The sequence below is a fragment of the Sapajus apella genome, unplaced genomic scaffold (assembly GCF_009761245.1).
Source record: "Sapajus apella isolate SASKATOON/1434 unplaced genomic scaffold, GSC_monkey_1.0 scaffold37, whole genome shotgun sequence".
In the NCBI taxonomy this organism is placed as follows: Eukaryota; Metazoa; Chordata; class Mammalia; order Primates; family Cebidae; genus Sapajus; species Sapajus apella.
The window spans coordinates 11,033,351-11,046,419 of NW_022436977.1; the positions used below are offsets into that span (position 1 = coordinate 11,033,351).

The 13,069-nt window shown below is 34.7% G+C and overlaps 1 protein-coding gene across 2 annotated transcripts in view; it reads right to left on the bottom strand.

Moving 5' to 3' along the window:
• Nucleotides 1–13,069, bottom strand: part of UNC13C (unc-13 homolog C) — a 605,313-nt gene that overhangs the window by 106,408 nt on the left and 485,836 nt on the right. For both annotated transcript variants that reach the window (XM_032297403.1, XM_032297404.1), the window contains exons 20-22: nucleotides 10,108–10,234; nucleotides 2,806–2,902; nucleotides 2,012–2,155 (exon numbers count right to left, since the gene is read on the bottom strand). In XM_032297403.1, the coding sequence (XP_032153294.1) occupies nucleotides 2,012–2,155; nucleotides 2,806–2,902; nucleotides 10,108–10,234 (368 nt within the window). The remainder of the gene's footprint in view (nucleotides 1–2,011; nucleotides 2,156–2,805; nucleotides 2,903–10,107; nucleotides 10,235–13,069) is intronic.

Sequence of the window (13,069 nt, forward strand, 5' to 3'; positions counted from 1 at the left end):
AAAAAAAAAAAAAAAAAAAAAAGAAATTTGAAGCATTTTGTTTGGTACCTTTTTCAGTCTTAAATCCTGTTTAGTAAGAATAAATTGTCCCTTTAAATCCCATTTTAAAATGCAAAATCTTTAAAATGTTTACAGATATAATTAATATATCTTATCTCCATGAGATTGTTTAAATCAACATAAATCCCATAAAGATAATGGGATTTATAGTATATTTTGATATAAGAATCCCAATCCTGATAAGGGTAGCGTTTTCAAGACTAAAGTCACATCTGATGAAATAAAAACAAATTCTAATCGTTTGCAGGTCTTGTGAAATGGCAATTAGAGTAAACCATTTTTATCTACTTTGTTACATAAAATACAAATTATAGATAGAAAGGCTGATAATAGTAAAAGAGATTTGACTGACTTGACTTATTACTATATTTATGTTTAATTGACTTTGCTTTTAATTCATTATTCTGTATAGCAAGTCACTGCAAGAGTTAAACAGAGAAATGCTGGCAAGAGTTCTTTAAATCGTTCTAATGAAATAGAATTTCTTTTTCAGTGAAAATTACGATTTTCTTTTTTTCCAGAAAATGCTTCTCATTGTTCTTACATTATTTCCTTTTGATAATTGGATATTATTGAATTTCCATGGATTAAAAATGTTTTACTTGATTGATATTTTTTTTACTGTGCCAATAAAAGCACACATCTCCTCAGCGAAACAAGAAAACTGATTCTTTTCTTTTGCTTCAGAGAATGTGTTTTCCTGAGTGTGATTCTCATTTGACCTTCCTTGACCTCCCACCTTTTTATACTTCCATTCAGCACACTTGGTTATGCCCCAGCAGGCTTATCGTGGCTAAGTTCAGTTTTACAGCTGAAGAAAAGTCAGAGCTACCAAGGGGTGGAATGTGGGCTGGGGCCCAAGGACTAGGAATCTCAATTCAGCAATCCTTGTACTCTGTTACAGTGTGATCTTGTCTCCCAACTTACGTAACCTACATGACTGACTATTCTGAGGGTGAATTCTAGTTACTTTTCTAATTTTGGGTACAATTATAATATGTTACTAAATATATTTACCTAAATATATTAACTGAGATTTTTAAATTCTCATATGTTCCTGCTTCCCCTGAATCCTACAGAATTCCAAGAATAGTATGTGACATACTTTTTCAAACACTATCCCTAATGACCTGGTTTCATCCTTTTCTTGGCATTCACCCAAACACAGCTGCTCATCAAGAAAAGACTCAGAGAATTTTTAGAATCATTCTCCAGCAGATTTCACTATATTGGGAAATTAGAATCATCTAAGGGGACTAATAAAGTCAGCTCTAAGAATAATTTAAATGAATGAAATTTGGCTGTTATTTAATATTTTAACAAGTGGGAGGTTAGTCTTCCTAATTAATAAAGACTTGAGATCAGACTATGTCATGGCAAATAAATATAATACAGTTTAGCATCTGTCTGTCTCTATCTGTCTATCTTTCTACCTGTCTGTCTATCTGTCTATCTATCTATCTATCCATCCATCCATCCATCCATCCTCTGGGCCTCCTTCAACTTCTGAGATGCTCTGATTACAGCATTTGACTTTGTCATAGTTGTTTATAGCTTTGGCCCTTCCATACAAGTTTTTTGAGGCCATATTATGCTTATTCATGACTACATCTTTTAAAGTGTCTTATAGTGTGTGCGAGTGAGGCTTATCAGCAAGCACTTGTTGAATGAACAGCCTAAAACCTCAGTCATCATTCAATACATGGAATCAGACATATTTAGATCAGCCAGACATAGAACTGTGTACGTAGTTTCCCTAAATTACTATGTTTCTCATGTCACTACCCTGCATAAGAATCACATAAGAATCTTGGAAACAACTGAACTGACTAGTACAGACTTGCAAATAAATTAAGGTAGGAGTGTCAGAGAAGACTAATATCACAAAATAACAACATTTTTTCAGATTGTCATAGACCCAGAAAAAAATGACTCATTTTATTTAACCCACCTTTGCAAATCTTCTCATTAAGTGAGATAATGCTTCAGGATTAGGGCATTCCAGTTTCTTAATAATCTCAAAGCTCTGATTTAGCTGAGCAAAGACATCAACCACTGAGCAAGAAAAGAGAGCATGATCGGATGTCTGCTGGAACTGTGGGGAGAGGAGGTGAAACCAGCCCAAACAGTACATTAGAGGGGCAATGGAAACATTCTCATTGTTTTCCACAACAACTGAATCTCCCATATCCAATATCAACATTTCCCAGTAATAAAATGCTTACCCACTTTAAAATCATTAATCTCCTTTTCTAGAAAGTGTAGTGGAACTAATATGATGGGGCAAGCTGCTGCTAATTGGTCTTTCCACCGCTGAATTCAGGAACTGGTTCTTTTGTATTTCACTTTCCCCACAGGCAATAGGTTAGCTTAGCAAGCTGGTTGTAACTCAAGATTTTGGGAGTTGCTGCAGAGGGACTGGGAGAGTGTCTGCTCCTAATCTGGAAATCCTGGAAAAGTTCCAGGACAACAAAGATGTTTTGTACAAGCTTATGGAACCTGTAGATTCAGATTAATGTAAGAATTAAAGAAAACCTTGGGGGAAATGGGTGACTGGATTTTTTCTTAAATAAATTTAAGCAAGTTTCTAGTTTTCTGACCAGACCACAGCAATTGTATTTTAAATTAATTTTGGTCATTGGGAAATGGAAACAATTAATAACAATGACTCTGATGATTCCCATTAGGTTAAAAGCAAACGATGTGACTGAATCATGACAATGAACATTCTTAATTTAAACTCACTCCATCTTTTTTGTCTCTTCCCAGTGCTCCATGAAGGAATTCCATTGACACATCTTCATTTTCGTCTAGCCACTGCATGACAAAAGGCTCAAACCACCTGTAAAAAATTAAAAATATTACATACCACAAAGGACATCATTCACATGCAATTAACAGGAATTATGCTCTTTTTGCATAGGAGAGTAATTCAGAATCAACAATCTCCTTTCATTCTCTCTTGCAGTTTTGCTTCCTTAGAGACCTTTACCTGTTCTCCATCAAATCACTCCCCTTCTCTGTACCTCCAACCTCTCCCTCCTTCTTGGTTCTTCTCATGCCACCTCAATTATGCTTAATTCCCAATAGTTACTCTGTAATTCCCTTCAAAATTCAAACTCCTGTAAAATGTAGACCTTGTGTGCTCTCTTCCCTATCAACCCATTTCCTCATTTCTTAATTCTTTGCCATGGAGCTTCTACTCATTCCCACTAATCTGTAACTGATCCTGGGTGCTTACCTTGGACTTCATAGTTATGATTTATAATCCATGGACAATTGGTTTTTGCAAATGATTTAAGATAATTTTTTTCTCCTTTCTGAGCATCCATTCCTTTTTCTGTATGTATGCCCAGATGATCGAGCACCATTTACTTAGAATACCATTTATTCCCCACTGCATTTGCATCTCTGATGCAAATTAGGTCATGCCATACGTGTGAATTTGGTCTCTGAACTATTTTGTTCCCTTGGTTCATTTGTTATGCACTAATATAGTTTGGATCTGTGTCCCCACCAAATCTCATGTCAAACTGTAGTCCTCAATGTTGGAGATGCGGCCTGGGAGGAGGTGGTTTGACCATGCAGGTGGATTTTTCATGAATAGTTTAGAACCATCCCCTTGGTGTTGTTGAGATTGAGATAGTATGTGAGTTCTTATGACATCTGGTTGTTTAAAAGTGTGCAGCACCTCCTGCCTCACTTTCTGTTATTCCTGCTCCCACTATGTGAGATGCCCCGCTCCCCCTTTGCCTTCTGCCACGACTGAAAGCCTCCTGGGGACTTCCCGGAAGCAGAAGCCACTAAGTTTCTTGTACAGCCTGCAGAACTGTGAGCCAATTAAATCTACTTCTTTTTTTTTTAACCTAGACTCATGTATTTCTTTAGAGCAGTGTGAGAACAGACAGAGAAATACATTAACATGACACTATCTTAACAACATTCTTATAAGATAATTGATAATGTAGTTCTCCAGTTTGTAGATTGCCTTTGAATTTTTAATCACTTTGCATTTCTACATGCATTTCCTGTCAATTTGCACAAAAATATCTTTTGGAATTTACACAGGGTTTCATTGAAACTGTAGGTCCATGTAAGGAGAATGACTATCTTTATAATAATGCATTTTTAAGGAATGTTACATATTTAATTTAGTTTATCTTAAATTTCTCTCATAGCATTTTATAGTTGCTTGAAAAGATGGCTTGTACACCATTCATCACATTTATTTCTGGTGGTTTTAATGTTATTTAAATAGTATAGTTTATATAAAATCTAGTTGTTTGTGGCTATAACACAGAAATTTAATAAAGTTTTAAATAGACCACATCTACTTTTAAAATTCAATTTCAAACAAGTTATGAATTTTCATCTACTTCCAGTTTTAGCAGCATTCTACAAAATTGGATATGCCATATTTTATTAGCAAAATAATTCAAAATATTTTTTAATTTTTACCATGATTTCTTTTTTTCACTTGTGTGTATTTAGAATATCCTTCTGAATTTCTGTATTTAGTTATGTAATTATATTCTTGGATTTGATTTGTTTCTCAATTCCACAGTGGTAAAGAATATATAATACATCATTTCCCTACTTAAAATGTATTAGTTTTGTTTTACAGCTCAGGAGACAGTCTATTTTGGTAAATGTACCATGTGTACCTAATAACAATATGTATTTTATCATTTTTGTTTATAAATGTTATATCAGTGTTATTGTGTGTAAGCATTGTCAATGAAAAATTGTGGAACCTCTGGGCGGTCAGATATAGATATAGAAATGTAGATACCTGTATAGATAGATAGATAGGTATGATTTATTCATATTGTTCAATCTCCTTTGTTCTTATTACTTTTTGGGATCTGAATTTTCAGTTCATTGCTGAAGAAGCATAATCTCCAATAGTCATTTAGTTCTGCTGTCTGGTAGCTTTCAATTTTTTGATGAATGTTACATATTGCCCATGAAAAGCTGTGGACCTTTGATCTATACAATGATGGGTTTTAGGTTGGTCTATTTCCAGTTTGCCATTATTTTTAGGGTAGAGACTTTCAAAGATCTCACCCGAAAGCCTGGAGTATTTATAACATTCCTTCTCATTTTTTTTTTACACAATGTATGATTCCATTTATATAAAGTATAAAAATCTATAAAACTATGCATCAGATGGTGGTTTCTGCTGAAACAAAAGGAGAGGTTGTTACTGTAAGTAGGCACAAGGGGGATCAGTCTTGACCTCTAACATTTGTCCCTTCAGCACTATGAGACTGCTAAAGTCTCTACTTAGCTCCAAATCTCTTAGTGGCCACTTTCTACTTGATTTTTTCTGCCTCAATCTCAACACATAGGCAAATTAGGCATCAGAAAATGCCTCTGTGGGAACTGCCTGTAGAATGTTTTGCTCATATCTCTGTAGTTTCCTTTTCTCTGGGATCTTGGTCTCACAAACCCAAGCAGTCTTCATAGCTCCATCACTCATCCTGTTTCTCCAGTCCAGGGAGACAGCTGTAAACTGTGCTATTGTTGGCTGTTTGCTCTGCAACCCCTGTATCGCAAACTGGCAGATGTATGGAGGTGAAGAAGATGGGAGAGAAGATATGACAAAATATAGGACTCACCTTAGTGCATTTCTCTTTTCTCAGGTATCTTAGATTCTCAAGTCCTGGTTGCCTTTGTTGTCTTTCTGATGCTGTTTAATTTTATTTAGCTTTTTAAGTTGGCCATCAGAGAACATATTAGTCTGATTTTAGTTTAGTGTAGGGTGTCTAGACAAAGCCCACAGCAGAAGTGTCTGGCAAATAGCTCCTGTGTTTTATTTCCCTATTCCTGACCAATGACTCTACCAACAACTTAGGCATACAGACTTCATGTTTAACTCTTTCCTCTTTCTTATTTTTTAAACTTTTTCATTTCAATAGGTTTTGAGGGGAATATATGGTATTTGGTTACATGAATAAGTTCTTTAGTGGTTATTTCTGAGATTTTGGTGCACCCATCATCCAAGCAGTGTGTACTGTACCCAGTGTGCAGTCTTTCATCCCTCACTTTGCTCCCTCCATTTCCCCCAAGTCCATTGTATAATTCTTATGCCTTTGCATACTCCCATCTCAGCTCTTATTTACGAGTGAAAATATATAATGTTTGGTTTTCCATTCCTGAGTTACTTCATTCACAATAATGGTCTCCAATTACATCCAAGTTGCTATGAATGTCATTATTTCATTCCTTTTTATGGCTGAATAGTATTTCATAGTGTGTGTGTGTGTCTGTGTGTGTGTGTTTGTGTATGTGTATATTCATAAATATTATTTATATATATACACTACTCATATATATATGCATATATATTTATATATGTAAATATATATCTATATAGATATCTTTATCCACTCATTGATTGATATGTATTGGCTGGTTCCATATTTTTGAAATTGTGAATTGTGCTGCTATAAACAAGCATGTGCAAAGATCTTATTTATATGATGACTTATTTCCCTCTGGGTAGATACTCAAAAGTGGGATTGCTGTATTAAATGGTAGATCTACTTTTAGTTCTTTAAGGAATTTTCACTTTTCCTCATTCTTTTAACCCCATATATCTTTAGTTGACAAATTCTGTAAATTCTCTCTTCAAAATTTCTCTCCCATGTCTTTAACCTTTGCATACTTACTGCAATCACTCTATATTATCAGTATAGCCTTTATTCAACATAATGACTGCAATTTTATTGTATTTATTTTAATTATGTTTTATTTGAAAAAAAGAAATTGTATGTATTTACCAAGTTTAACATATTGTTTTAAAATATATACACATCATGGAGTGACTAAATTGAAATAATTAACAAATGCATTACTTCATATACTCATTTTTATGGTGTGAACATGTAAAATATGTTCTCTTTGCAACATTACAGAATATAAACAGCATGGTACTGGTACCAAAACAGACATATAGACCAACTGAACTGAAAAGAGGCCTCAGAAATAACACCACACATCTACAACCATTTGATCTTCGACAAACCTGACAAAAATAAGCAATGGGGAAAGGACTCCCTATTTAATAAATGGTGCTGGGAAAACTGGCTAGCCATATGCAGAAAACTGACACTGGACCCGTTCCTTACACTTTATACAAAAATTAACTTTAAATGGATTAAAGACTTAAATGTAAGACCTAAAACCATAAAACCCTTAGAATAAACCTAGATAATACCATTCACGACATAGGTATGGGCAAAGACTTTATGACTAAAATACCAAAAGCAATGGCAACAAAAGCCAGAATAGACAAATGGGATCTAATTAAGCTAAAGAGCTCTGCACAGCAAAAGAAACTATCATCAGAGTGAACTGGCAACCTACAGAATGGGAGAAAATTTTTTGTAATCTATCCATCTGACAAAGGACTAATATCCAGAATCTACAAAGAACTTAAACAAACTTACAAGAAAAAAACAAACAACCCCATCAAAAAGTGGGCAAAGTATATGAACAGACTCTTCTCAAAAGAAGACATTTATGGGCTTTGTGCGGTGGCTCACACCTGTAATCCCAGCACTTTGGGAGGCTGAGGAGGGTGGTTCATGAGGTCAAGTGATCAAGACCATCCTGATCAACATGGTGAAACTCCACCTCTATTAAAAATACAAAAATAAGCTGGGCGTGGTGGCTCATGCCTGTAGTCCCATCTACTCAGGAGGCTGAGGCAGAAGAATCCCCTGAACCAGCGAGTCGGAGGCTGCAGTGAGCCAAGACTTCGCCAGTGCACTCCAGCCCAAAAATATAGTGAGACTCTATCTCAGAAAAGAGACAGAGAGAGAGAGAAAAAAGATATTTATGTGGCCAACAAACTCATGAAGAAAGGTCATCATCATTGGTCATTAGAGAAATGCAAATCAAAACCACAATGAGATACCATCTCACAGCAGTCAGAATGGTGATCACATAAAAAAGTCAGGGGAGAGATGCCAGATGTAGGTGATGGGGAGGAAGGCAGCAAATCACACTGCCACGTGTGTACCTATGCAACAATCTTGTATGTTCTTCACATGTACCCCAAAACCTAAACTGGAATAAAATAAATAAATGGGGGAAAAAAAAGTCAGGAAACAACAGATGCTGGAGACGATGTGGAGAAACAGAAACACTTCTATATTGTTGGTGGGAGTGTAAATTAGTTTGACCATTGTGAAAGACACTGTGGTAATTCCTCAAGGAGCTAGAACCAGAAATACCATTCGACCCAGCAATCCCATTACTGGGTATATACCCAAAGGATTATATATCATTCTACTATAAAGACGCATGCACATGCTTGTTTACTGCAGCACTGTTCACAATAGCAAAGACTTGGAACTAACCCAAATGCCCAACAATAATAGAGTGCATAAAGAAAATGTGGTACATATACACCATGGAATACTACGCAGCCACAAAGAGGAAGAGTTCATGTTCTTTGCAGGGACATGGATGAAGCTGGAAACCATCATTCTCAGCAAACTAACACAAGAAAAGGAAACCAAACACTGCATGTTCTCACTCATAAGTGAGAGCTGAACAATGAGAACACATGGACACAGGGAAGGGAACATCACACATTGGTGCTTGTCAGGGGGTGGGGGACTAGGGGAGGGATAGCATTAGGAGAAATATCTAATGTAGATGATGGGTTGATGGGTGCAGCAAACCACCATGGCACGTGTATACCTTCGTTACAAACCTGCACATTCTGCACCTGTATCCCACAACTTAAAGTATAATAAAACTGAAAAATACACTAATTATAGTGACCCTATGTGTATTAGATGTCTTGAACTTATTCCTCCTACTTAGCTAAAATGTTGTATCCTCTGACCAAAATCTCCCCAACACCCTATATCTAGTAGTAAAGCATTTTTAAGTTATCCCGCTATCCCATTACTTCTTATATACTTTGTATGAGAAAAGTTGTATTAAAGGGCTATTCTAATCTCATCACTGAATCACTCATTACCTTCTAAATCTCCTCTCTGCCCTCCATTCCTTGCCTCTTCCAACTGCTACAAAGCCTAATGAATGTGGTACAAGATTCACAACATAGAAATCTACCTCAAAACCACCTTTCCTACATTATATTTTAAAACATTACTTTCTACTAATGTTATACAAATAAAAATATGCCTCACCTCCTATGGATGATAGCTCGTTTGTTCTTCCCTTCATAATTATGCTCATAACTTTCATTATCATCATAATGCTTTTTCTCCCTCTTCTTTCTGTAACCTGGTCTCCACAAATATTGTGTGGAGTTCCCAAAACAGCAGTAAATTCTCTCTTCTGTGAAAACCTATTGCACTTTGCTTATGCTCCTGAAATTAGCACGTATTTCATTTTGCCTTGCTTTATCATGATCTTTGAGCTTATCGGTGTCTCGCAGAACATAAGTTCCTTTCTGGGTAGGATCTTGATCTTATTTTCTATTGCTCTACAGCACTTGCCACAGTGTTTGACATAGAGAAGATCCCCTTCAATAGAATAAAATGGAATTCTAATACATTTCAAATGCATAGTATTACATGTGTTCTTGTGTGATTATAAATGTGTTTGAAAAAGGGATATTTATGGAAAAGTTCCCTGTTAAGCAACTATTTCTACTTTAGAAATACGAATTCCTAAGAGAGTTGAAAGTCTGAATAAAAAAAGAAAATGTGATTAAATAGGTCAATATACAAGCACCAAACTTTCCCCCCAAAATCTGTGTAGTGGCACTTTTACAGAAAATCATTCATTTTATCACTTGAGTCATGTCTTATTATGTATTTGTTTGTCTTTGAGTCGAATATAATATCCAGGTAAGGGATGCTTGAAATATGCAACACAATTCAATTAAATATGGTTCCCAAAAACATGCAAATCCTTTAATGTTAGCTTTATAACACAAATTTATTCATTCCAATGAAGATTATGTGAAGAGGTTTTAGTGCTGCACAATTCAGGTGTAACTTTACAGGACTGTGAATTTAGATCTGAGGGTATGTGTGTGTAAAAATCACTACTTACAAGGAGTATTCAGGAACAGCATCCTTGAAGGCAGGAAGTTCACGTACATATTCATTATAAAACCATTTCACTTTGAAATGCAAATTCATATAATCGGTGCTCTTGCATAACCGCTGCTTTTCATGTTCTATAACAGATAAGATCAAATATTTAATAAAGCTTGGTTTGCCAACAATGCTGCTATGTTGCAATCTATTTTTATTAATAGAATTTCTAAAAGGAAGAAAATAGTACATTAAAGGTAAAGGTATAATGAATTGCTAGAAGCAGACCTAAAATTTTACAAAATGCAGAAATAACTATAGGTCTCGCATAGAATAGGTCAAGCAAAATAATTTCAATGTTCTAATGTGTCTTACTGAAAAATGTGAAAAGTCATATGTAGTTATAGAGTAATAACATGCTAAAATGTATCTATTTGCAAATTTTAATATTTTCACTGCTTTTAGCTTGATGCAAAGCGATAGAGAGAATTAAAATTCTAAGCATGCATAAAACATGAGTCAGAAGCCATAATCATTGATTAATTAATATTGGAGATATGAAGTGACTAGATCACATTTCTGGCCTAGTTATTTACCACTTAAAGAATTAAAATAGTTGAAAGGGAGAGAAAATATCTCTCACTTATGAGTCACATGATTTCTTCTTCATTCTGTAGCTTTACCTAAAATGATCTTGCACCCTTAGCTTTTTTGATTCATTTTTAGCAGGATTTTCTAATATGTGGCATTTCTTTTTTCTCTGTTGCTCAAAAAATATAGCTTAACACTGTTGTTGAACTTTTGTGACGTGGATATACAGTGCTGGAGAATAGAGACAAATAATCATGTTACTGAGCATGTTTTTCTCTGCTGTTTTTCCCTCCTTAATAATATTTGGCCAATTTTGGCTACAACTATAAACATAACCAAACCCACAATGTACCTAACTATATCTAGGTTGAACGTGCTCTCTGAGAAGCTCTGTTTGAGGTCTGTGAGTCTTCTAAGAGCATTGATTTATAGTAGAAACTTCCTATACTTTACATTCCAAGCTAAATTCTTAAAACACTATTTGAAGCAATTAGATTGTTACAAACAAATTAAAGGCATCCCTGCTTTCAAAACCTGAATATAGATGGACTGAAATCCCCATAGTGAACATAAGAGAGAACTCAACCCCAAATCACACATTTTCAAATTATTTGAACAATGAGAAATTCAAGACAAGTTGTAGAACAGAGAAGACAGAAATAGAGAGAGAGGAAGAGAGTGAGGGAGAGAGGCAAGGAGGGAGGAAGGGAGGGAGGAGAACGTAAAGACATACACTCACATAGAAACAAGTAATAATAAACTAACACTTCTAGGCCAAACTCCCAAACAAAATTTTAGTCAAGATGACACTTTGCTTTAGCTCCCTCCAAGTTCATTTCACTCTTTTCACCATTCAGTGTAAGCCCTCCTCTAATCTCTCTCTTCAGATGTCTAGTTTTCCTGTGCTCTTTAAGAGAAAACATTTACTTGATAAACTCAGGTAGAAATTTAACACAATACTACCCTGAAACCCAGACAAATAGAGACCTTTGCTCTGGGACTGATGAATTTAGAAGATTCAACTTATCACAAATATAGATTTATCATTTAATAGCTCTCGGGCTCCTCCTTCACTTGGAATCTTATGCTTGCTGCTGGCACAGAACAAGCCAGAATACTAAACATTTCCTCTGGTGAGTAACACCACCTGCTCACATGATTAACACCCTCTAAGCCCCAGAGAAACATTTTGGACCATCTTTCCTCCTGTGTCCTAAAAACAAAAGGTGACAGTGTCCAAACGCTACCAAAGTTTGCCCAGGTTGTACCATTGCTGACAACAGAAAGCTACTGCTTTGGAGTGTGGGGAGAAATTTGTGCTCTGGAAACACTTAGGTAAAATAAGGGGCAAACTAACTTGCCAAAATCTTCCTTTGGATAGCAGAAATGCAGTAGATTATTGCACAATAAAGCATTATTAACAAGCACCCACTTTCTTACTTTTCTTTGGTTCCACTGTATGCTTCTGAAGATACTCATAAATCACTGCAATACCATTAATCAAAACAGGTGCACATAATGGCCAGGAACTTAAGTTTGTATGTGTAAATTTCTATGTTAATATACATGAAGCCTAATACTACTTCTTTGCCAACTAGATGGTCATTTAATGTTAAAATTGTTAATAGTTTTCTATTTTTAATATCTAGATATATGAGGTTTAACAAAATTTTAGCTGTATTCAAATGATTTTAACTTATAAATGTATATCAAATATTCATAATTTGTATTTTGTTTTCATATGATTAAATATTTTGAGTACTTTAGAAAAAATTTCTGAAAACTATATATAAACTGCATATGAGAACATGTATAGAAATAATTTTAATTTTTGTATTTGAAAGCTTAAATTTCATTTTTGTATAAACTATAGACTTGAATGCATGTTTTGAATACAGTAGCCTTTTCATTTGTAATCCTTCAAATATTAACAAGATGTGTAAACTATGATTGGGTACAAAAACAAAATACATATGTAAAGTTCAGAAAAAGTAAAGGCTGAAAAGAAAAAAGGAGAAAACATTTCAAAGTGAAGGTGTGCCTAAATTTTCAAAACAGAAAATAATGAGATCAAGCAGATATCACAGGACTAGGAAAGGTATCGTTTCGTTTGGACCACAATAAGCTAAATAGATTTGAAAATTTTTATTATAAGTACATATTTAGCAATTTTGCTAAAATAAAGGCGAGAAAGTATATTTTCTGGTATGCATATATTTATTTAAAACCAAAAATATTACCAATCTAAGCATAATACTCAAATATGCATATTGATAATTACATTTTAACTTTTCAATTTTTCTAGCTTTTGGTATCTTAAAATACACCAATATTGTGTACAGTTTTTATCATGTTGATATAAAGGATTTTTTTTTTTGGTAGGAAGT